The sequence below is a fragment of the Thermothelomyces heterothallicus genome (assembly GCF_042370625.1).
Source record: "Thermothelomyces heterothallicus CBS 202.75 unplaced genomic scaffold P884_scaffold_24, whole genome shotgun sequence".
In the NCBI taxonomy this organism is placed as follows: Eukaryota; Fungi; Ascomycota; class Sordariomycetes; order Sordariales; family Chaetomiaceae; genus Thermothelomyces; species Thermothelomyces heterothallicus.
This window is the reverse complement of record NW_027192585.1, coordinates 39,265-60,576: the sequence shown is the minus strand read 5'-3', so window position 1 is coordinate 60,576 and position 21,312 is coordinate 39,265. Positions and strand designations below refer to the sequence as shown.

At 55.8% G+C, this 21,312-nt stretch overlaps 8 protein-coding genes and 1 non-coding gene across 9 annotated transcripts; 5 read left to right on the top strand and 4 right to left on the bottom strand.

Annotated features, from left to right (window-relative positions):
• Positions 1-379: 379 nt before the first annotated feature.
• Positions 380-1,746, bottom strand: P884DRAFT_263023 (glycoside hydrolase family 61 protein). Its single transcript, XM_069441720.1, has 4 exons — positions 1,483-1,746; positions 1,065-1,406; positions 760-897; positions 380-647 (listed from the first exon to the last, which is right to left on the bottom strand). The coding sequence occupies exons 1-4, from the start codon at positions 1,535-1,537 to the stop codon at positions 499-501; spliced, it is 684 nt and encodes a 227-aa protein (XP_069294984.1). The 5' UTR covers positions 1,538-1,746; the 3' UTR covers positions 380-498.
• On the bottom strand, positions 1,741-2,350 carry P884DRAFT_263022 (uncharacterized protein). The gene is made up of 2 exons (XM_069441719.1): positions 2,241-2,350; positions 1,741-2,176 (listed from the first exon to the last, which is right to left on the bottom strand). Exons 1-2 carry the CDS (start codon positions 2,313-2,315, stop codon positions 1,970-1,972), a joined length of 282 nt encoding a protein of 93 aa, XP_069294983.1. The 5' UTR covers positions 2,316-2,350; the 3' UTR covers positions 1,741-1,969.
• A 498-nt stretch (positions 2,351-2,848) lies between these two features.
• Positions 2,849-4,588, top strand: P884DRAFT_263021 (uncharacterized protein). Its single transcript, XM_069441718.1, has one exon. It carries the CDS (start codon positions 3,166-3,168, stop codon positions 4,339-4,341), a length of 1,176 nt encoding a protein of 391 aa, XP_069294982.1. The 5' UTR covers positions 2,849-3,165; the 3' UTR covers positions 4,342-4,588.
• Positions 4,589-5,112: 524 nt separating this feature from the next.
• On the top strand, positions 5,113-6,861 carry P884DRAFT_279736 (glycoside hydrolase family 79 protein; the record flags this gene model as incomplete). Its single annotated transcript, XM_069443352.1, has 3 exons — positions 5,113-5,632; positions 5,791-6,153; positions 6,275-6,861. The coding sequence occupies 3 exons, from the start codon at positions 5,113-5,115 to the stop codon at positions 6,859-6,861; spliced, it is 1,470 nt and encodes a 489-aa protein (XP_069294981.1).
• A 319-nt stretch (positions 6,862-7,180) lies between these two features.
• P884DRAFT_t141 lies at positions 7,181-7,279 on the bottom strand. The gene has a single exon. It is a non-coding gene; the product is annotated as a tRNA-Ser (tRNA).
• A 1,559-nt stretch (positions 7,280-8,838) lies between these two features.
• On the bottom strand, positions 8,839-11,403 carry P884DRAFT_279735 (kinase-like domain-containing protein; the record flags this gene model as incomplete). Its single annotated transcript, XM_069443351.1, has 3 exons — positions 8,839-9,710; positions 9,775-11,210; positions 11,357-11,403. 3 exons carry the CDS (start codon positions 11,401-11,403, stop codon positions 8,839-8,841), a joined length of 2,355 nt encoding a protein of 784 aa, XP_069294980.1.
• Positions 11,404-12,397: 994 nt separating this feature from the next.
• On the top strand, positions 12,398-12,604 carry P884DRAFT_207972 (uncharacterized protein; the record flags this gene model as incomplete). Its single annotated transcript, XM_069438833.1, has 1 exon — positions 12,398-12,604. The coding sequence occupies one exon, from the start codon at positions 12,398-12,400 to the stop codon at positions 12,602-12,604; it is 207 nt and encodes a 68-aa protein (XP_069294979.1).
• A 321-nt stretch (positions 12,605-12,925) lies between these two features.
• P884DRAFT_63498 (uncharacterized protein) lies at positions 12,926-13,858 on the top strand. The gene is made up of 3 exons (XM_069445998.1): positions 12,926-13,014; positions 13,073-13,684; positions 13,739-13,858. Exons 2-3 carry the CDS (start codon positions 13,153-13,155, stop codon positions 13,810-13,812), a joined length of 606 nt encoding a protein of 201 aa, XP_069294978.1. The 5' UTR covers positions 12,926-13,014; positions 13,073-13,152; the 3' UTR covers positions 13,813-13,858.
• A 2,417-nt stretch (positions 13,859-16,275) lies between these two features.
• Positions 16,276-19,592, top strand: P884DRAFT_207595 (fungal-specific transcription factor domain-containing protein; the record flags this gene model as incomplete). Its single annotated transcript, XM_069438801.1, has 2 exons — positions 16,276-17,161; positions 17,215-19,592. The coding sequence occupies 2 exons, from the start codon at positions 16,276-16,278 to the stop codon at positions 19,590-19,592; spliced, it is 3,264 nt and encodes a 1,087-aa protein (XP_069294977.1).
• Between the last annotated feature and the right edge of the window lie 1,720 nt (positions 19,593-21,312).

The window sequence follows — 21,312 nt, the reverse complement described above, 5'->3', positions numbered from 1 at the left end:
GGGTTTTGGTGAGGGATTCAGCTCTCTGTCAGCGTTTGCTGGGAAGATGACGGTGAGGATTGGGGAAGAAAAGCTAGGGTTCGATGGGGAATGGTCTGAAGAGGTTCAAAATCCGAATGAAGGGTTCTGTCTCTCGGAAGGCTGATTTCTTTGGCGGGCCTGTTAATTATCGGTTGCCGTTGTCATGCGTCAAGAAAATGAGCAAAATAATTAGAGCGGTGGCGAATCATACAACGGCATTGTTCAGCCCTTCTTCTTCTTTTTCTTTTTTTTTTTCCAAAGTAATATGGCAGTTTTCTCGTTTAGCGCCGCAATCTTAACCGTCCGGGAACAACAGTTCTTAAAACTAGAGAGGCACGAAGCTTTACGAGAGCGTATGGTCAAGATCCATGGTGTTTATACTCGAAGCACGCTCAGAAGAACTGGCAGCGACAACTATATACATTGAAATCGTCTCACCACCATCCTCTGCCGGTCTATTGTTTCCCAGGCCGTAACTTAGCAGGTGTCGACGGGCGGACCAGCGGGAGTGTAACTAGTCGGGACGGGGTAGTAGATGTTGATCAGGATGCCCGGGTCGGTGGCCTTGTAGGCGCCGGGGAACGACACCTTGTTCTTGGGGTTCCAGGTCCCGCTGCCGCCGGTCACTGCGGGAAGATTGTTAGCTGCTTTGCTCGAGTTTCCCAACCGAACAATGCCCCCCGGTGGCAAGCAAGTATGAGGGGTGTGTATTAGGCGACGAATTGGTGAATCACGTACCCGAGAGCTGGGCACAAGAAATGTAGAACTGGGCGCCACCGGGGCTGCCGGCGCTGTGGAGGGCAATGTGCTCTGCACGCAGCAGATACTCGCCGTCCTGCAGACAGCGGGGGATGGTGACGGGCATGGACGTGCGGCCTGGGAGTATCATCATCCAGTAGTCAGCCAAGGATTCTAGATGCAGCAGTAAAGCAAGCAAGCAAGCAAGCAAGAAAGAAAGAAAGAAGGAAGGAAAGAAAGCGAGTCGACCAAACATGGGAAGAAGAGGGAGAGAAAGAGAAAAGAGGAAGAGGGAGTCGTCATACCGTTGGAGTCCCAGGTGAGGCTGGTGCCAAAGTGCGGCATCTCCTGGTAGATCTTGGACCAGACGGCGCCCCTACCGTCCCAGGTGGCGGCCGACTGGCCGGCGGGAACCTTGGCAATGTAGAAGGCCATGGGTCCGGGGTGGGAGATGGACGACTTGGCGTTGTAGTTGATGGTTGTGCCGGCCGTGACGTTGTAGATGCCGGGGGCGCCGGTGCCCGGGTCGCGTTCGTAGCACCGGATCTGGTCCGAGTTGACGTCCGTCACGGGGCCGTTGCTCTGGAAGTTGGTCGTGATCCGCACATATTGCCAGTCTTGCGTGTTGGCAATGCTGGGGAAGGTGTCTTGTTGTAATTAGTTCCATGAGCTCGAGTCCGGCATTTGCTGGCCGAAGGGAGGCAGGAGGGCGAGTCGGCTTACAGTGCCCCTCGGCAAGGGCGGCCGCGAGCACGGCGATGGCAGCGCTCAGCTTCATGTTGGACTTTTCTCTCTCTCTCTCTCTCTCTCTCTCTTCTTTTCTTTCTTTTTTCCAGGTACGACTTCGAAGTTGTTTGCAAGTCCTCGCAAGTACTCAGTGTGTTGAAGGCGACGCCAAACAGCAAAACTCACAAAACAAACCGGCTCTCCAAGCTCGCGGGCTTTATATAATTAATCTAGACACGCAGAGTTAACTCCCCCCCTCCACCTCCCTTCCCCCTTCCCCATATTCGGCAGTGAGACAGGACTGTACGGAAGCCGGCCTCTTCCACATCCTGGGGGGTAGGTTCTCGAGGTGCCGTCCATACCATGTCGCCAAGGAAGCAGTGCGCCAGCAGTTGCGGTTGCGGGTGAAAGGGGCGGCGGTTAAAAGCACCCCAGAGGCGGCAACCAGTTGGGATTTTGCTTGATATTGCACTTGGCCGCCCGCTTAGGAGCCAAGCTGTGGTTTGTGCAGGCCCGTTGCACCTGATCTGGGGATCAACTCTGGCGCCCCATACCCTCCTTGGAACGGGGGGAGCCCACGACCGGCCCCGTCATCCGGCATTTTCGGCCGCCCGAACCTTGACTGGGTCCTATTTCGGTCTCGTTTTGGTCGTGCATGCATGCATGAGAGGAAATGGATGCCAATGTCACACTTTCGGTCGGACACTTTTGGGTTAGAATAAGGCCGGACTAGGAAGAGCCAGTGCCCAACAAACCCGGATCGTGGACCGTCGACTGCGTGCGGATGCCCACACGACCACGTTCTGGCCCCCGGAGTGCCTGCGAACCATGGAGACTTGGCGCCTGGTTTATTTAAATAAAGTCTCGGCATTTGAAGCACTGCCGCAGACGGGACGACTCTCCGATTATTACTGGCGCTAGAACGCCTTGAACACCGAGGGCGAGAGACAGAGAGAGCGAGAAAAGAAACAAAAAAGAAACAAAAGGGAAAAAAAATATATAAAAAAATATCATTTTTATGAAGAAGCATAAGGTGGGTGCGCACATTCTCAGATGCGTGATCCGTCTCTCATGCGCGCACGGTCGCCAGTGTTCACTAATTACCTAAGAGGTACAGTAATTGCAGTAATTTCGTACCTAGCTAGGTATTCTCTCCATTTTTGCGTATTCTTCCGGGGCCACAAGATCACGATAAAATACCACACAAGAGAAATCCGAGGATCCAAGGAAGGACGAATCCGGAAGGGCGGCCATTGACGTTCCGGCCAGGACTTCTGGACTCCGGTCGAAGCTCGAAAAGGACGGCATTGTTCGACAGACAGACAGTCGGTGGCCAGACAATGAGCATGTGTTGGAGCCCGTCCAAATATTTTATTAACTATGTTCGTTTTTGAAGGATGTCCGGCTGGAAAAGAACAATGGCCGAGGAGAACAAAGGGGTCCGACATGGGACTGCACATCTGGCTGACCGGCGAAATCATCCATAATCATACACATCATCAAAAGATATTTAAACATGGTTGTGGCGACCAGAGGCTCTGATTATTTCACTTTTTGGTGATTTCGTTTTCATCCTGCTCCCGGCCCTGGCATTCCCACCCGGGCTCTTTCTTGGCATCTGTGAAGTCACAGAAATAATCCGGGTTGGTCAAGCCAACAACAACAACAACAGCCAACAAGATGTGCAAGATCCGCATCATCCACTTCTCCGAACACGACGTGCGCATCCCGATCGCCACGGACCCCTTCAGCGCCCCCGGAGGCAAGGACGACTTTATCTGCTCCAACGAGGTAGCCATGTGCGCCTGCAACAGCCCCATCGCCGCCATCCTCGTGGCCCCGGAGGCGGACGAGAGTGGGAGGAGGCCCGGCAGCAGCAGCAGCAGCAGCAATAATCACTACGCGCGGTGCCCCTGGCACCAGTGCTGCGTCACCGTCTATCAGGTGCTCCTCTGCCAGTGGTACTGGAACCACGCCGAGGAGGCGGCCCTGCTGGGGGACGAGGATGAGGATGTGGACGGGGAGCCCGAGACCTGGTGCCCCAACCGCATGGTCCTGCACGAGCATCACCCGGTCGGCATGCTCCTCTCGCCCCACAGCCCGTCCGGTGGCGCCGAGTGGGAGGAGGAGACCCGAGGACCCTTCTCTCCCGGCTGCTTCCCCGCGGGCGACCTCCTGTACTCGGACGAGATCCTCGACGACGGCGACGGCGCGGATGCGGTGTCTCCTTCTCCTCCTCCTCCTCCTCCTCCTGCTCCTCCTGCTGCTGCTGCTACTGACAGACTCCAGAGCGACCGGTACGAGGTCCAGGCGCTCGGGCGGCTGCTTCGGGCGCGCAAGGAGACGCTGGCGAGGGCGGTCGCCCTGGCGTCCGAGATGGTCGAGTCGCTCGAGGGCGACCTCGAGGGGGTGCGATGTCTGGGGGCCGCGGACGAGGTCGCGTTCCTGGCGAGGATCCGGTCGGCCGGCCGGGTCGTGGACCTTATCGAGGATAGCGAGCTGGGCGCCGCCGGGCTCTACAGGGACATGGTGCGCCGCGTCCGGTCCGTGCTGGCCGCGCTCGGCAGGGTGCCGGCCCCCGGCGGAACCGTGGCCTCTCACGACGGCACCTTCTCCATCTCGCGGGCGCAGCTCGACCTGGCCGACCTCGACCCGCACGAGGTCCTCGAGGTCTGTGACGGGCCGCTCAAGAGGTCAGGGGAGCTTCGGGAACGGTTGGCTGAGATCGCTACCCTCGTCGATCGGCTCCCAAGGGAGTTGAAGAGGAGGAGGTGGAGAAGAAGAGGAAGGCAAGGATCCCGGAGCGGGCTGGATCAACATCCTGCCGTGCGCAGGAGACGATGCCTGACTGTTTGAAGGTGAGTGCATCCACGACCGGAGGGTCACTGACTGCCTGATTACCTAGGGTTGGTTCGTTCTCGTTTCCACACTCCTATCGTAGGTTTGACCACATGGAATCGAGACGCCCTGGCCACGAGAGAACTGTCAGGTTATAAAGATGACCGTGGCTTAAGATGCGGATTACAACAACTGATGCTGGGCAAGAGAAGGAAGGAATGAATAGATACTAGAACTCGAGATATGTGTACTACGGATAGATACATCGATACTTATTAGTTAAAGCTTAGGTATGCTCCCTCTCGTTCTAATATTATTATACTATATATACCCGGGCATTTAGTAGTGTAGTTAGTACGTAAAAGTGGTGCCGGAGAATCCAAAAAGCACCTATCAAACCCAGCGCCTGCCGGTTATTTGACTCCCCCTCCCCCTGAACACGGTTTCCCCGCATAATATTGACCCGGTCAGGAACCGCGAGACGGTAAAACAGTACACGTATACGGATTATACTTGCTGCGTCACATCGGTGGATAAACCACCGAGGCTAATAGCGTCGATTCCGAATGGCACGCACCATGGCTTTGCGCCATGCACGCCCTGGGTACCGGGTAGATAGATATAGATATTGATCTGCGGGCCTCATCCCGCTGATCGAAACTCTCATGAAAAGAGAAAACAGAAACAGAAACAGAAAAACACTCCAGCGACAGTTTTGAGATATTACAGCTTTATGGTGATCGCTGACTCCGGGTACCCGTAACTAATTAATAGTTACCTGCTCCTGACATGGCGAGAAAAATATTAACACGACTGGGCGCGCTCGGTGCCGCAATCGCTGCTCAGGGGGCCGAAGCAGCCGTCAGCTTTGCCATCCCCGACAAGGCGGGAACCGGCGCACAACTGTACGCGCCCCTCGATCCGGCGCCGGTGGGCATCTCGTTCGAGTTCTTTGCCTTCCCTTCCTACTTCACCAACGTCACGGCGACCAACCAGTGCCTGGCCAACTGGAAGGACCTCACGGGCGTCTGGCCCCCGATCCGGATCGGCGGAACCACCCAGGACCGAGCCTCGTATGACCCCTCCACTTCGGCATACGTCGTCTACTCGGTCGCCAACCCGGCCGACGCCCCTACGAGCCTGACCTTCGGACCCAGGTTCATGACCCTCGCCGGCACCTACCCGGGCAGTGTCGTCGTCGGCTTGAACAGGGGCAAGAACAACATTAACAACACGATCGCCGCGGCCGAAGTTGCCGTCAGCGAGGTTACCAACCTGTTGGCCATCGAGTTGGGCAACGAGCCAGAGTGTAAAGAGACATAATTACCACTTTCTCTTCCCCCCTTCCCCTCCAACCCCATCCCTCCCTTATCCCTTAACCCCTCATTCCCGACCTCCTAGAGCCTCGCCATTAAGCAAAGTGAAGTTGAGCCGGAAACTTACCTCCATCATCGACGTATCATACAGACTACCCCAAGGATGGTCAACCCATCGCCGGCGGCACCTGGAACCCCTCGGTCGACGCCGCCTCCCAGGTGGACTGGAGCATCCGCGTCGGCAGCGCCGTCGGCAAGCGGAACATCATCCAGGCCGGCAACTGGAACGAGCCGCCCCCGGAATGGGGCGCCGCCCAGCTGATCGCAAGGGAGAACGCCACCGCGAGCCAGTACATCCGTCACTACGCCCACCACAACTACCCGGGAGGCGACGTCCAGAAGCTCCAGTCCCACTCCCAGACCTCCAGCAACGTCCGCTCCATGTTCGCCGCCGACGTCGCCGCCGTCAAGCAGCAGACGGGCAAGGAATACGTCCTCGGCGAGACAAACTCCGGTATTAAATTAATTTCTGCCCTTCCCCCCCTTCTTCCCTCTCTTTCTTTTTTCTTTTCTTTTTTTTTTTTTTGTGATTCTGTCATCACTAATCAATAACCCGCGCTTCCTTCCTCTCCCAGTCTCGGGCGGGGGCGCGGCCAACGTGTCGCCGACGTTCGGCGCGGCGCTCTGGACGATGGACTACGCGCTGCGGGCGGCGGCGCACGGCATCTCGCGCGTCTACTTCCACCACGGCACCGTGGGCAACTGCCAGTACTGCTTCTGGGGCCACTACTCGATGGGGGCGCCCTACTACGGCGCGACGGCCGCCGTCGCCCTGGCCGCGGGCGCCCGCTCCATCGCCGCCCTCGACGCGGGCACCGACGGGTACGCCGCCTACGTCACCTTCGACGCCGCCGGCGACCCCCTGCGCGCCCTCCTGTACAACTCGGACTACTACGCCGGCGGCGGCGGCGGCGCCCCCCGCTCCTCCCAGCAGTTCACCCTCACCGGCCTGCGCGGCGACCGCGTCCGCGCCAAGCGCCTCACCGCCGCCGGCTCCCTGTCGCGCGCCGACCGCGGCAACGACATCTCCTTTGGCGGTCAATACTGGGTCAACGGCACCTGCGTCGTCGGCGGCGAGGAGGTCTTCGAGACGGTCGAGGTCGCCGGCGGCAGGGCGACGTTTGATATCAAGGCGGCCGAGGCCTTGTTGGTGTATCTGTGAAAAAAAAAAAAGAGATAGAGAGAGAGAGAGAGAGAGAGAGAGAGTGTGTGTGTGTGTGTGTGTGTGTGTGAGTGAAATAAGGGGTTGGTTAATTAGAAGAGGAAATGAAATAATTAGAGGAGGATTTGTTGTTAAGAGCAAGCAAGTGCTCGGAGAAAGAGAACAAGACGTAAATTAATAACACGCCCATGGAAATTATTTGTGTTTTAAGTAATTAATTACTGGAAGGTGCGTGCATGTCATCTGCAGCGCGATTCCTGCCTGGAGTTGGAGCACCAAAAGAGAGTTCCCCTTGACACTGCTCAGGAGCAAAAGGAATCGTCACCTGTAGGATTCGAACCTACGCTCCCGAAGGAACTGCCTAACATGCCAACTGTGCATTAGCAGGGCAGCGCGTTAACCACTCCGCCAAAGTGACGAACACCTGCAAAGGTTGGCAGGAACAGCGATATATAAATATAGTGGCATGTCTCTTCTTGAACAATGAAATCAATGCACCTTGCGGAATCTCTGTCAACTTCCAGACCACGTGGTTTGGGAGCCCGGAGATGTGATAGTCTCCAATGAGTCAAATGTATAGTTTCATGGCGGCTCTCACGTTACATAATACAGACTGGAGTCGTGCGGGTTGGGGTGAGACGCGTCCATGAAGCAGTCCAGAAATGCGTGTTCTCGGTCGTTGACAATGCTAGCGCCCTCAGAACATGGCATGACGGCACACGGCGGTGATGACTTGGCCCCGACTTACAAACGCCAGGAAAGCCAAAACTTGATATTCAAGACTCGCAAGACCAATCCGATGCGAGGAAGCCGAAGCACGGTCGACCATTCTGGGGCCCATATCACCCATTTGAGAATGACGGTCTGTAGCTTTCCAGAAGAAAGATACCGTTGATGCTGTCCGGTCGAGTGGCAGGCGAGATCAGCCGTGCTACAACTGATTCTATGCATTCGAGACGATTGTTTGGCAGCCTTTGACCGTCCCTTGATGCAGCACGAATGGCAAGGTGTGACTCTGGGTCCTATCTCGTGATCACATTGGCCAAGTGCTTCGATCTTGCCGGCGTTCTTTGCTTCGTTGCCATGCTCTTCTAGTGGAACCATTAGTTACTCCTACATTTCATAACTCTCGGTACCAGGTGATGTTTAGAACAAGCGGCATAATGATACCCTTTATCGCCGCAATGAGTGTTGCGCCAGATCGATCGGCGCTCCAGGGACAGGACAACGCGAGTAAGCGAGCCCATTCGGCCACAGCGTCGGCACTGTAGAGGTAGCTGTGTGGATGGAAGGTTGGATATATAAACCATAACCTTGTGGACCACCGATATCTTCTAATTGCGGACCTCGTAACCGGTGCGGCAAATTGAGTTGAGACCAGCCCGGGCGATCGAGCCGTCTGCGGACAAATCGCCCATCGCAACTGGGCCATGAAACCTGCTGAATTCCACACAAACTCGGCTTGCGGCGGAGCCGAGATAATAGATACCCTTTGTAGTCGACTTGGAAAGTCTGTCAGAAAAGTCCCGGTCCCGAGAGCTGTATCCCGGTCGCTCCTTGGCCAAACACTGCCAGCTTGATAGTGTACCAGACAGCGAAGAACGTTGAACGTGGTATCATTTGCGATGGTTGGTTCGTCTTTCAAGATATAGCATTGAGACGCGCGCGTTCCCTTTCAAAATCGAAGGTTGTATCGTTACCCAGACTCGTGTGTTGCTCGGTCGTAGAATACTCTTTTCTCATATGCGCTGGCGCCAGAACAAAGCTCAGTAGAAGATGTCGTGGACCAAGACGGGCGTTAACCGGAATCCGTAGTGCCGAAAAGGGGCCAAATGACCCGGAAGGGTGGCCAGCACCCGAGAGATGGCGATGGAAACCCAGCGTGAGCTCTGCCAACACTCAGGCTTGGATCACGAATGGAGCTTCACCACCTCTTCACTTTTCCTCCCTCGGGACAGCCTGATGACCTCACAAGGTTCACCAGTCTTCCCACCCCCCAGTAACCTGCCCCCCAGCGCACATTATCCCAAAGCTGTTCATACTCGCCAGTATGAAACAGTGCAACAGTAACAAGACCAAACTCCTCCGCCAACTGCCGTCTAACAATCGGGCCCCGCCAGGACACTCAGCTCTTCTCCTTCCATCCTGGCTCTGCTCCAGCAGCCCTACTCCCTCCCCTGCTCTCTCCCGGGGTTCAGCCCCATCCCATGATCCCAACCTCGCCGTCTCACTCGTCCCCTCGATGCCCCTCTCGCTCCCACTAGTACCGGTGCCTTCTTCATCCCTAAGCCCGAAATGCAGATCCCCGGCAGCCAACCCCACCACGACAGCTGTGACAGCCCATCCGGCACTGTACGGCCAGCACACCCATGACAGCGACAGCACCTTGGCTGCGAACAGCGCCAGCCGCAATAGCATTGCGTTGAAATTCACCCAGCGCGCGGCCGGGTACCACGCCAACAGGGCCGTGAGCCTCGCCCGCTGCAGTCGGGTCGTAGACGGGGGCATGAGCAGCGGGGTGGTAATGGTGGCCGGCTGGGGGCTAGCGGGAGCGGGGTTGGGATTGCTGCTGCCGCTGCGATGGGGCGAGGGGGGATGGGGATGATGCGGGGTGTGGGTGCGGCTGTCGTTGCTCTGAGAGCGGCTACGGTTGCCCCGGGAGAGTGTCATGGCGTGGGACGCTGCGTGGCGAGCGTCCCCCGCCGATGATGTTGTTGGTTGTTGGTTGACGCGCCTGGAGAGGAGGTTGCTGGTGGGTGGCTTTGTGAAGGCATCGGAAACGGGGCGCTGCGAAGGTTCCGGGGCGTCTTCGTTTGCGGCGTTGTTGACGCGTGCGTGCTTTGTGGAATCTGTAGATTCGTCTGGGTTAGCGTGCTGCCATAACGGTTGATTCTCATCAGGAGTTTAACTAACCTGCAACTGGCGTGCTGGACTGCAAAGGAGAGTCCAGGTCTTGGATCCTTTGCCCGCCTAGGCCGAGAAATGGGTTGGTGTTTCTAGAGCCCCTCATCATACCCTCAAAGTTGGCCTCGCCCCCCATCGCACTCAAAACCTCACTCGCGGTTGGCCGGTCTGCGGGATTGACTGCGAGAAGCCGGGTGAGCAGCTGATACAACTTCGAAGGCAGGTCTGGTCGTTCTTTTCTCTCGGCCTGGAACCCTTTCCAGTCGGAGATCTCGGCGCGTAGCTGATCAACATCCTCCAGCTCCTCGTTGACGATGTTGGCGTGGACATACGGTAGGCGCCCGAAACACATAAAATACAGGATCATGCCGAGGGAGAAGATGTCTGACTTGGTGGTGAAGTTGCCGTACCGGCCGCTTGCGTCTTTTCTCAAGACTTCCGGGGCACAGTATGAGATGGTACCGGTCGACCCCGTCGACTTACGGACAGCGTGTTCTGGTTGAACTTCGCCAAAGTCGCTGATCAGGCACTTCAGATGGTTACCATCGCGATGAAGGAGACAGTTGCTCGGCTTGAGGTCTCTATGGATGTAGTTCGACGAATGCAGATAGGATAGGCCCGAGGTGATATCTTTGAAGAGCGAGTAGATCTCCTCCGGAGGGAGCCGCCTCTGGACTTGGGGGCGCTCAGCCCGGCCTCTGGACCTGCGTCGCATTTGGGCCTTTAGTTCCTCCTTGGTGGCCTCTTTTGGCTTCTCGCCGATGACGTACTGCAATAGATCGCCTCCATTGCAGTACTGCTGGAGAATGAAAGCACACGCGACGCTCGGGCCAAACCTCGTGAGTTGGACGTCTTCAAGCCAGACGTGGCGGTATGAGACTAGATTGGGGTGCGCCAGGTTGGCAAGCAGCTCAACCTCAACAAGCACTTTCTCCAACCAGGCATGATTGTCACCAACGGGAACGCGCTTGCAGGCAAAGTGACCGAGGTTACACCCGTCGATCTCGTGTCGGACCAGAAGCACGACGCCTTTCCCTCCTCTGCCAAGCTCTCTCTCTTCGATGAAAAAGGTGTCAAAGTAGTTTGGGCTGAAGGCTTCTCGCTTTATGCGGCCACCGCTCTGCGGGGCGGGCGAGCTGCTCAGGAATTCGGCGTGGGATTCGCCTTCGTCATGAACGGCAGCGGGAAGAGGTACCACCAGTCGGCGGATCGGACTCGGCGGCGAGTGGGATGTCGAGGCGCTCCTTAGGCTGTGGCTAGCGCGCAGCATGCGGAAATAGTTAGGGTCGACATAACTATCGCCATGCTGGTTGCTTTCATAGTGTCTATCGGGCGAGGCCGAGCGCAAAGGCCGGTGACAGGTGGGACATTCGTGCAGCTGCAGACCCCTGATCTCGAGCCGTTGGGATGACGGGTCGCGGACGACAATCGCGTTGTGATGGCGGCTGAAACAGGGGATATGTTAGTGAGGACACAGTTGAATACCTTCCCTTCATGCAAAGGTGCAATTCCGAGAGAGTATCCGAAATTCTCAGTGGGTGGCGGGGTGCTGATGATGCTTGGGGATGTCGACGGAAATGACGTTACGTACAGCACAACCTCGCGCCCCTCGCGTGGGTGGTACGGAATGAGCGACATGACTGGCTAAGTGCCTTCAAGTTGCGCTCACTATATTGGAGCTGCTCATTCTGATACTCGGCTTCGTCGCTGTCGGCTGTTACTGCCCGAGTCGATGATGCTTGTTGTGGTGTTTTATTGTATGTTGGTATTCTGTACGGATTAGTGTAGCCCAGTGGCTTTGGGGCAGGGATCAGGCGGGCAATTGCCAAGTGTAATCCGCCTACAAGCTGACGGAAACAGCTTCCGAGTTGGCGGCTGACCCGCTGAAGTGCACAGACTCTATGGCGGGGTCTTGGCAGAGGTAGTTCCAGGTTCTGATTAAGAGTAACTAATGACAGATGTTAACGCCGTGGAACGTGGCGCACTAGGTAGGCCGCCTGAGGACAAATCATAAGGTATTTCGACGAACGGAGTCAGGTCCTTTGTGATATAGGGTGGCAAACGTTCCACCTCACCCACACTTGGTTGATGGACATTGGAAGACGTAGGAGCTTCCTCTAACTAACCACTTATGGTTATGCAACCTCACCAGGTGAATTGGCCAATGCCAGAGCCCGATGCCTCCTACCATTGGATACTGCTAGGAACAAGCTTTGGGGCTGCGCACAACCCTCACTTGGCAAAGTCATCAGCAACCTCACGTTGTAGCAGGTACCTCATGTATGTATCTAAAGTATGGAGTACGGATTAAGCACATACACTTCAAACAGCGCATCCGTGAGTTCTTCTATATATAGTACAACGTATCTTACCTACGTACGCTAGCTGAGGCCACCACCTCCACAAGCGAACATCGCATGCAGATCCAGCCTGATAGCTCGGTGAGAACTACGTTAACTGAGATTGGCTTTCATTAGACACGTAGGCGAGGTAAACAGAGGGTATCCTGCAGGGTATCGAGCACTTGGCCAGCTGAAGGTTTTATATAACAGTTGCTGATTCCAGCTTCTGTACTGACTAGTCGAGCGATGCTAGCTGTTGTGTTCCGCGCCCATCTCGAGTTATATCTACCATGAAAGTCCTTTGTCTCCTTCTGACCCTCCAGGCCGGCATCTTCTGGGGAGCCCTCGCCCAAGAGCAGTGTCCTGGGAGCTTGTATCTCCAAGGGGACGATCGCATTTGCATGCGTAGCACCGATGGTGTCTTGCTCAAAGCCCAGACACTGCAATGTTGCAGGGCGTTGGGTTACAAGACATACGACAATGTGAGAACTTCATAACCGGATCATCGTAGCGATTCTCTAACCTGGGTGTTTTCATGTACCAAATTGCCGTCCTGTATTGAGAGACAAGTTCAGAATGACAAGGTTATTTTTGAGAGGGAGTGGGCTAAATTAAAGTGGTCTTGGTTGCAGTGGCCTCTCTAGACTCAAAAAGGAATCCAGCAGCAGCCTAGTAGTGCAAGAGCCAGTGTTTTTCGGAAGAGTCAAAGATGGGGGATGAAAAGGCGGTTTGCACGAGCAATGCCCCGCATTGCCAAGAGACAAAATGGTCTGTGCATGCATGCCCATTTTCTTCTCGGTTTACTCCGTACTGGCATCATGAAAGATCATTTAAATGCGAGAACTGCTTCTACAACTTGCATCGGGCGCATCGCAGGTGAAAAAAGCACCCGGCGTAACAGATAACGGCAAGTTCATACAGAATATCCCATGTTCCATTTCTTTTCCTAACAGTTCTATTTCTAGTTCGTCGATTGCCGTGGCTTACGTAGCACCTCGCCTCTTAGAAACCGACTTAGAAATTGAACGCCTCGAAGAACGATAGCATGTCCTGCCTCCGATCAACCGGCCATTCGCTGGGAAAGGGTGCCCAATGCCTATTGTGGAGGAAGCATTCAGTTTCTGTATGGACATGTCCAACATCATCAACTGCGGAAGATCGAAGGATAGCGAAGATTCGAGCTCTACGACCAATGAGCCCTGCCAGCCGTTCGTTTAGCGCACACAGACCCCTGAGCGGCAGCGGCCAGACGTCGAGGTTTAAGAGGCCTGAAACGTCCGTGGTGGAAACTCAAGTTGGAATCACGCGGGAGAAGACTGCAGTTGAGCCCAGCCTGAATACAACCACTGTTTCGGAGTCTGTCGTTACCAAAAACTCCACGACAAACACTGCCTCTGCGGCTTCTGCTCCCTCAAATCACCAAGCACGGCCAACTGCCAACTCCAAAGCGCAAATTCCACCGCGAAGACCCATAGATACATCGAGCAAGGAGTATAAGGAAGCAGCCAGCAGATATGTCCGATTCGTTGTTGGGTTGCCGGTCCTGCTCGTCACTTCGTATTATCTTTATCAGAGACGTGAGTACTTGTGCCGACATGAACCGCAGCCACGAACTGACGAGAAATGTGCAGTCGAGCCCCAAGTCAAACTACGAGTCGTAGAATCCGCCTCCTCATCGTCTCAGGCGTCGAACTCTGGGAATTAGCAGTGCATCGCCATTCGGCATAGTGTTTCCCCGAGTTTGAGGACCATCTCGAGGCCGGCAGCCCCCTAAAGTCTGCTGCTCGGGCATTCATCTCAACAAGAGTGCTTCATGGCGGCGACGACTGCTTGCAGTTCAGACAGTGTTCGTATGCTGCCGACTAGGTTCACCGGGAAAGGAAGGCCCGTTGAGCTTGCTATCGCCGGAGGATCGCGGTGATAGTTCGCAAAATACTCGCCATTCGCTAACTGCCGCGTCCCACACATGCTGATGCAAACGTAATGTAAGCCACGCGACTGTCGGCACCCCGGCCTCCTGCGCACCACTGCCGCTACTCTACTAGCTGATGATGCGGAAGCGTCAAGTTCAGGGAGCGGGTTGCTGTTGTGCCTCCCTTGCTGTCGGTCACACAACTGGCTGCCGACACCAGCCCCGATGAGGGAGCACTTGCCAAGCATTGGCCTTTGGAAGGCTTGGGTTGGGTACCCCAACCCTGCACAGCATTGCAGAGTTTCAGCGACTTCAGAAGCCAGCATTCGTCTTGGTGATCCATGCGGAGGAGGCGTCGCAATATTCTACGGTGATCTTGAGGCATGATCACATCTCCATCTCCCTGCGTTCAACTGGGAAAGCGGTTCGCTTCTCCCTTCAGCCTGGGGCTCTCTTTTTCCTTCAAGCAATCCCTAGGAACATCCTTTCCACACTCAACCAAGCCGCAGGACCTACCGATTCACAGGAATGCACCGCGACATATGCCGATGTGTTCACTGTGTAGCTGATCAGCCGAAACCGACCATTGGGAGTTCGCTCCTTGGCAGGTTTGCCATCGAAGGCCCAGATGATCACAGGGGATACGCTAGGCCCACTTCCCCAGCCTTTCCCTTGGCGCTAGTGATGGGGCTGGAACACGGTGCCAGTTGCTGGGAAAACTAGATGATCCGCTCTCCGCTTCGTTTTGCTAAGGCATTCACACGCACACACACTTCGCTGCTCAGCCGAGTTGCCGCCGAGGCCCGGACTGTCGTAACGGTCCAGCAACCCACCATTACGACAGAACCATGCAAACATGTTCGCCATCTTCGAGAACATCAGAGACCGTGGTGTCCGGGAGCACCCACTTTCTTAGCGCAGCCTACAATTTCCCTCCAACTATACGGTATGCAAATGACTTGGAAAATGAAGCTGGGTTGAAAGCATTTCCTGCATCGGATCTGGAGAAGCCATCTTGCTGCGTACACTACAGTACACATGCGTCCCACAAGTCCACATCTCGTCTCCAATGTCTTCAAAGCCCCGTCGCATCTCCGCATCCTGGATCTGGTGGGGTTCGCGGGGCCGTCGTTGTTCCCGCTGGACTAGGATCACTGCGGGGCATCAGGGGCCAGCGTTGGGTCCTTGTCGACCCTTCTGACCCCTGCCATTGGCGAATCGGCTTGGGACCTCGGGCCGGGTCGCGCAGTTGAACGAACGAATGGAATTGCCGCCCTTTGGCTATGACCGAACCGCCGAAAGACTCTCAAAGCCGTGGACGCTATCCGCCACGAGGCAGCCATGGCCTAGGAGCTATCGAGTCTAGCGCGGGAGGAAACTCCCACCAGTCACCTGCAATCCTGGGCCTCATGGAATGCTAGTGGATTCCGTTGACGCCCCCAAAGCCCGGGTTTTTCTCCCCTTGGCAGGCGTTTGACCAGCCCCGTGTGGACTCGACGATGCGTCTAGTGTACGGATTACTTATTGGGAATGTCCGGTGGGCCAGCTGGTCCCAACAAGAATTGCCCCGGCGCCCTGTCTGAGCAAGGCCGTCCCCAGTAACGTTAGCAGTGAACGGCTGCGGGGTGCTTGCAAGCTGCCCTTGCTAGAACCTGACAAGTTTCCATCTCTCGGCACGGCTGTTGACCACGGCGCCCAGGGGAGACCACATTTAACAAACACGGGTCCGCCGGCGTGTACCCGCCAGTCTGGATCCCGCCGTCGCTTTCTCTTTGAGGCTCTTCTCTCTTCCCATCTTCCGCTGCTCGTCCTGCTGCCCTGACTCGTGAGAGCCATCACAGTGAAAGCCTAAACGGGGACATCCTGCAGACCACAGCAATTGCAGTCTACACTCGGCTAATTGACAATCGCTTGGAACCATGACGGCAGCTACAATTGCGGGCGGGAAGCGGAGGTCGCGCTCTGAGGGGGAGAGTGACAGGGCGAGCTCGGAGCACGCAATAAGTCCTGCTCCGTCATCACGCTCGTCCACAAAACCACACATCCGTCATCGTGCCTCGATCGCCTGCGCATCTTGTCGCGAAAGGAGGATACGGTGCGTTGTAAGTGAAGGGGAGACAGAATGCACTCAGTGCAAAAGGACGGGGTCTACATGCATCATCAAGGATGACGATGAGCGGAGGCGGTAGGTGACTGCCCCTGGCTCGGGCGCAACCAGTCATTCTAATGCGCATAAGTCCCATATCCAAGGCATACATGTCCTCCTTGTCGAACAGGATAAGCCTGCTTGAGGCAATGCTTAAGGAACGTGGCGTCATCCCTCCCCCCGCCGTGCACCCGCCCAAGACGAGACAAGAAGCACAGGCAAGGCAGCAGCAAGAGCAACGCCAGAGTCAAACCAACGGTGAACAATCGAAGAGCTCAGAAGCAGGGAAGACTGCGCCACCACCCCTGAACCAACCTCCAACTCCTCCCGGATCAGGGGACGAGGACGTCATTCTGGCTGAGACACCGCAATCCAAAACATTTTCCTCGGGGGGTCACGCGAGCCACTCCCGCATGATCGATCCTCTGTTGCTGCAGGAGCCTGAGCCGAAGAAGGAGAGCGGAACGAGACATCTCCTCTGCACGAAGGGGAGCTACGTCTTGGACCAGTCTGTTGGAAGGACGAGGTTCTTCGGCCCCACAGCGAACAGCCATGTCTATGCGAAACAAACGAGCAGCCTTATTCCGTTAGAGCGGTCCGATCACCTCAGCAGGGCCGAGCAGCTCATCGTAGGGCTGAGGCCAGCCACCTACGACTACCTAATGAGGTGTTTTTGGGAGTACTACAACTCCTGGCAACAAGTTGTTGACGGATCCGCTTTTGAGACCGGTCGGACGACCGGGGATTCGAGGTTCTACTCCCTGTTTCTACACCTCGCCATGCTTGCTGTCGGCTTTCGCTTCGCCGACTGGGATCGAGAAGATGTCAAGATGATTATGGTGGGAAACCGGGAAAGCACACTTCACCGCGAAGCCAAGGCCATGTTGGGAGCCGAGCTCGAGAGGCCAGGCGGAGTCCCGAGTGTCCAGGCGCTTCTGCTTCTGGCTGATCTGGAGTGTGGCGTAGGCCGGGACGCCACCGGGTGGATGTACTCTGGTAAGTCGCGATCTAATTCGGGAGACTCGCTACGGGTGCTGACAAGGTCGAAGGCATGGCGAACCGCCTCGCTTTCGATATCGGACTCCACGTCAATACAACCGCGGCGAGTATGTCGGAACTTGAAAGACAGACACGTCGGCAGGTTATGACGTCCTGCGTCATGTTCGATCGGAAGTGGGCACTGCTCCTGGGCCGACCAACCGCCATCAAAACCCAAGACATCGGCGCAGACGTGCTGCCAAGGGCAACCGGGAAGCCCTTGGTAGACTCGAGCATCGGGACTGTGGCGAGCCATGCTGCTATCCACCGGCAGATGTTTGAACTGTTGGAGCTGGCTGGCAAAGTCGCAGACTTTCAAAACTCGACCTACGGCCCTGCCCACCTCTTTCCGACAAAGACGGTTGAAGATAGGGCATACCTTCACTTTGTCGGGCTGGAGCGCCTCTTCCATAACTGGTACCGCAGGCTTCCCGAGAGCTTGGCCTGGAAGCCTGTCAACATCAAGTCTGCACCCATGGGCTTCTTCATGCTTCATCTGCAGTTCCATGTGTGCATGATTCTTCTGCACAGACCTTGGGCCAAGTATGGCCCGTTATCTCTGGACGGAACGGCGGCCGCTCGCTACCCGAGTCCCGAATCGCCAACTCAGGAGGACGGCACGGGACTCCCCTCGTGGATGGCGCCTCTCCCACACCACGACAACAGGGCTTCAATGTCTCGGAGCATGTGCACACAACATGCAATCCGAATCGCTCGCATCTTCTGGCACCAGCGCCAGCGGTTCGATGGCAGGCGGGTCGTGTTGACGTCAGTCCAGTACGCAGGAACAGCAGCGCTCGCACTGATGGCTGCTCTGGCGCACAAGAGCGCCGAGCTGGATCACCAGAGCAATCTGCGATACCTCCAAGTCCTTTCCACTGCCATCTACGACATGAGCCACCTCTACCAGCCAGCCGCAAGGATGTATCAACTTCTCAAGACCATGCTCGTTGAGATTCGGTCCGAGATGGTTAAGTCCGGTGGCTTCGACGTCAGCTCATTAGTCGGCCGGTACCAGGGCAGCAACAACATGGCGTTTGGCAGCAATCGGTGGGCTGGCGGGGCCGAAAACACTCGCTTGCACACCGATCGACTGGAGACCATTCACGAAGACGACCGCGCGAGTAAACGCCGCCGTCTCTCCAGCCTGTCTTCGGTGGACTTCTCGTGCATCACCCCTTCGTTCCTGACCAACTCCCACCAGGGTTGCCCATCCTCTCCAGGATCGGCTCAGAGCCATAGCGTCAACTCTGCCGTACTTGACCAGACACCGTCCGAGCCCGGCAATTTTGATCTCGACTTGTTTCATGCATCGTTTGTGGACTTCATCAATGCCGGTGGCGACAGTACCAACTCCCAGGAGTGGCCAGCGGCTGAGGCTGATTCTTCCGCTCCAGTCCTGGTTCCTAGCATGTCGGGAGATCTTTTCGCCCTCAGCGGAAGCCTGACCAAGGCGCCCGCGCAAATCAAGGAACCTCCCTCTTCCACTACACCGCCAATCCCGACGTCAGCCTCCGACAAAACGCCTGCTGCGCCCGAGGATGACGACGACACTGCAGTAGACAGGACGATTGAAGAGTGGCTCGCCGAGCCAAGCAAGGCGCTAGCCCCATCCCCGACCCACGACACCCCCCCATCCACCACGACCGGAAACCACCAGCAAGCTGGAGAAGCACTTCCTGCCCCAACCGAACCACGCAACAGCCTCGCCCACGCCACCGCAGACGGGACGCCGATTTGCCGGGACCCGTACGTGCTCTCTCTCGAGACGGAGCTCGGGACCGGGTTTGATCTGGGGCCAGACCCCATGAGGGCTACAGGCACGACTCCCACAGCAGCTGGCTCCTCTCTATCCTCGGGCAACAACGACACCACCGAGGATAGCATCACCGTCGACGCGATGGACTGGCTCAACACCACCTCCCCTCCTGCCGCATTTAACGTAACAACGCCGTCCCCTGCGCCTGCCCCCGCCGCTTCTGCCTCTACAGGTCTCACCGCGAGTCTCAATGAGACTACGGCAGTGACGACAACTACGACGACGACGACGACGGCGACGGCGACGACGGCTGTTGCAAGCACCAACACCGCACCACCCTTGGCGCCACCGCCCCCACCCATGACTCCAGTCACGCTGGACGAGCTGGTGCAGAGTGTCGAGGAGGCGGTGGGATCTGCGCGGGCCAGAGCGAGGGCTCGGGCCGCTGCCGCGGCGGCCGCGGCCGCGGCTTCGGCTTCCGGTTCTGGTTCTGGAGGTGCCGGGGCCGGTAGCAACATGGGCAATGGTGGGACCTGTGATGGTGCGGTGGCGGGTGCGGGGTCGCCGACGGCTTCGATACCCGGTTCGGCGGGCGAAAGGAACCGGGAGTTGGACTTTCTGGTTCTGTAAAAGCTGTTTGCTTTGTCAAAGTATTTGATGTGCTGTGTTATGCTGGGTCGGATCAGGATGGGGGAGTCTAAGCGGGGATAAGTTGTAATGTGATATGCCGAGCTATAGATGATCTTGTTTAGAAGGTTTCAGGAAACGCCTCTTAATGCTCGTAATGTACTTGAAGAACTGAGATGTCTAGCAATGGAACTGGGTAGTGTACGTGCATATATGCTTGTTCTTGGAGCCAGTTTGTGTTTGAGGTCTTTTCATGGTAATTAATACCTGGCTTTTTATTATTAATATGACCTCCACCATATTCCTGAGCTGCATACACCGTCCCTGATTATATTTACAAACTACGCGACACAATGATAGATAATAATACGTTTACGTTGTGGTGTTAATCCGTACGCATTTTGACCCACGTCTACCCAATTCAACATTTGACGCATTTTTGTGAACGTGAAGAAGGTGCAGAGAGGAAACAGATGGCAGGTACCTCTGCCTCAGACCGTATAGAAACTTGCGGTGATAATAAGTTAGATGGTAGCTGCACATTCTAAACTATGGCAGCCTCTAAAAAGGTTTTAATATTATCACAGCATCTCCCCATCGTGGCTAGTATTGAATCATCTTACATTAGGTGATCAGACTGTTGATGAACCAAACGGAGAGAACCAAACCAACGCATGAGTGGTAGGAAAACTTCCACCACCATGAACAGGTCCTGCCTTCCTACTTTGCCTCTTTCAATGTGTAATCCTGTAATATGAACTAAACGCTAGAGTGGCAGCTCACCACGAGTCACTGATAATAATACTGAATGGAAGAATGCCGAGCAGCACTAAGCTCGTAAATTTCATTACGCCCTTAATGATTTAGAAAATACCGTTATCAGGCCGTTACAGCCAGGAGTCTCCGAGGTGCTCGGGTCTTCACCAGCGGTTTGCTACGGCTTGCAAGGGCCGATTCCCCGGTATTTTTGCTCCGTTTCGACAACAGTCCACCTCAAGACATGCATACCGGCCCTGGTGACTGAGTTTTGTTTCCCCAGAGTTGCCAAGGAAACCAGCACGTTTACATCAATAGCAGTTGCCATTCAATGTGTAACGCTGAAGTAAACAAGGTACCACATCCTTAGCTACAGCCGGACCGAGGAAACCTGCGCTGTGGCGGGACCGGAAAGGTGTATCAGTCTGCCTGCGACGTATTTCACATCGCCTTCTTCGAGGTCAAGGGCTTGAGGTTGATCGTGGAATACTACGGCCACTAATTGGGCAGTTGTGGAGGGCAGACAAGGAGCCTGGATGGAGCTTTCCCAAAGCCATCACATGCGGCCTAACTCCAAGCATAATTATGCGATTTTCGTGGAAGCCAACTCTCATATTCTTCCACATACAAACATGCACTGCCAGATCTGAAACTGTTGAGTCACGGTAACGCGTCATCACTTGTCGTCAGTGTCAACATCAAATACTGAGCCACTTAGGGGGCCCCTTGAGGTCTATAAATACGTGTCTTCCCCCCCCGCGTCTTCTGCTTCTCTTCCTTTCCCTTTTCCCACCCAAAGTTGGCATACTGCTCGAGTGATAACGACCGCAACACAAGACGCCATCTGCTCGCGCATCGACACTTTGAGACGTTGCTAACTTGCCGCTCGCTAACGGGAATAAGATTCCAGTTCGCTCGCTTTTGTCACTTTGCTGACTTTAGTTTTTTTTTTTTTTTTGTCGCTCGC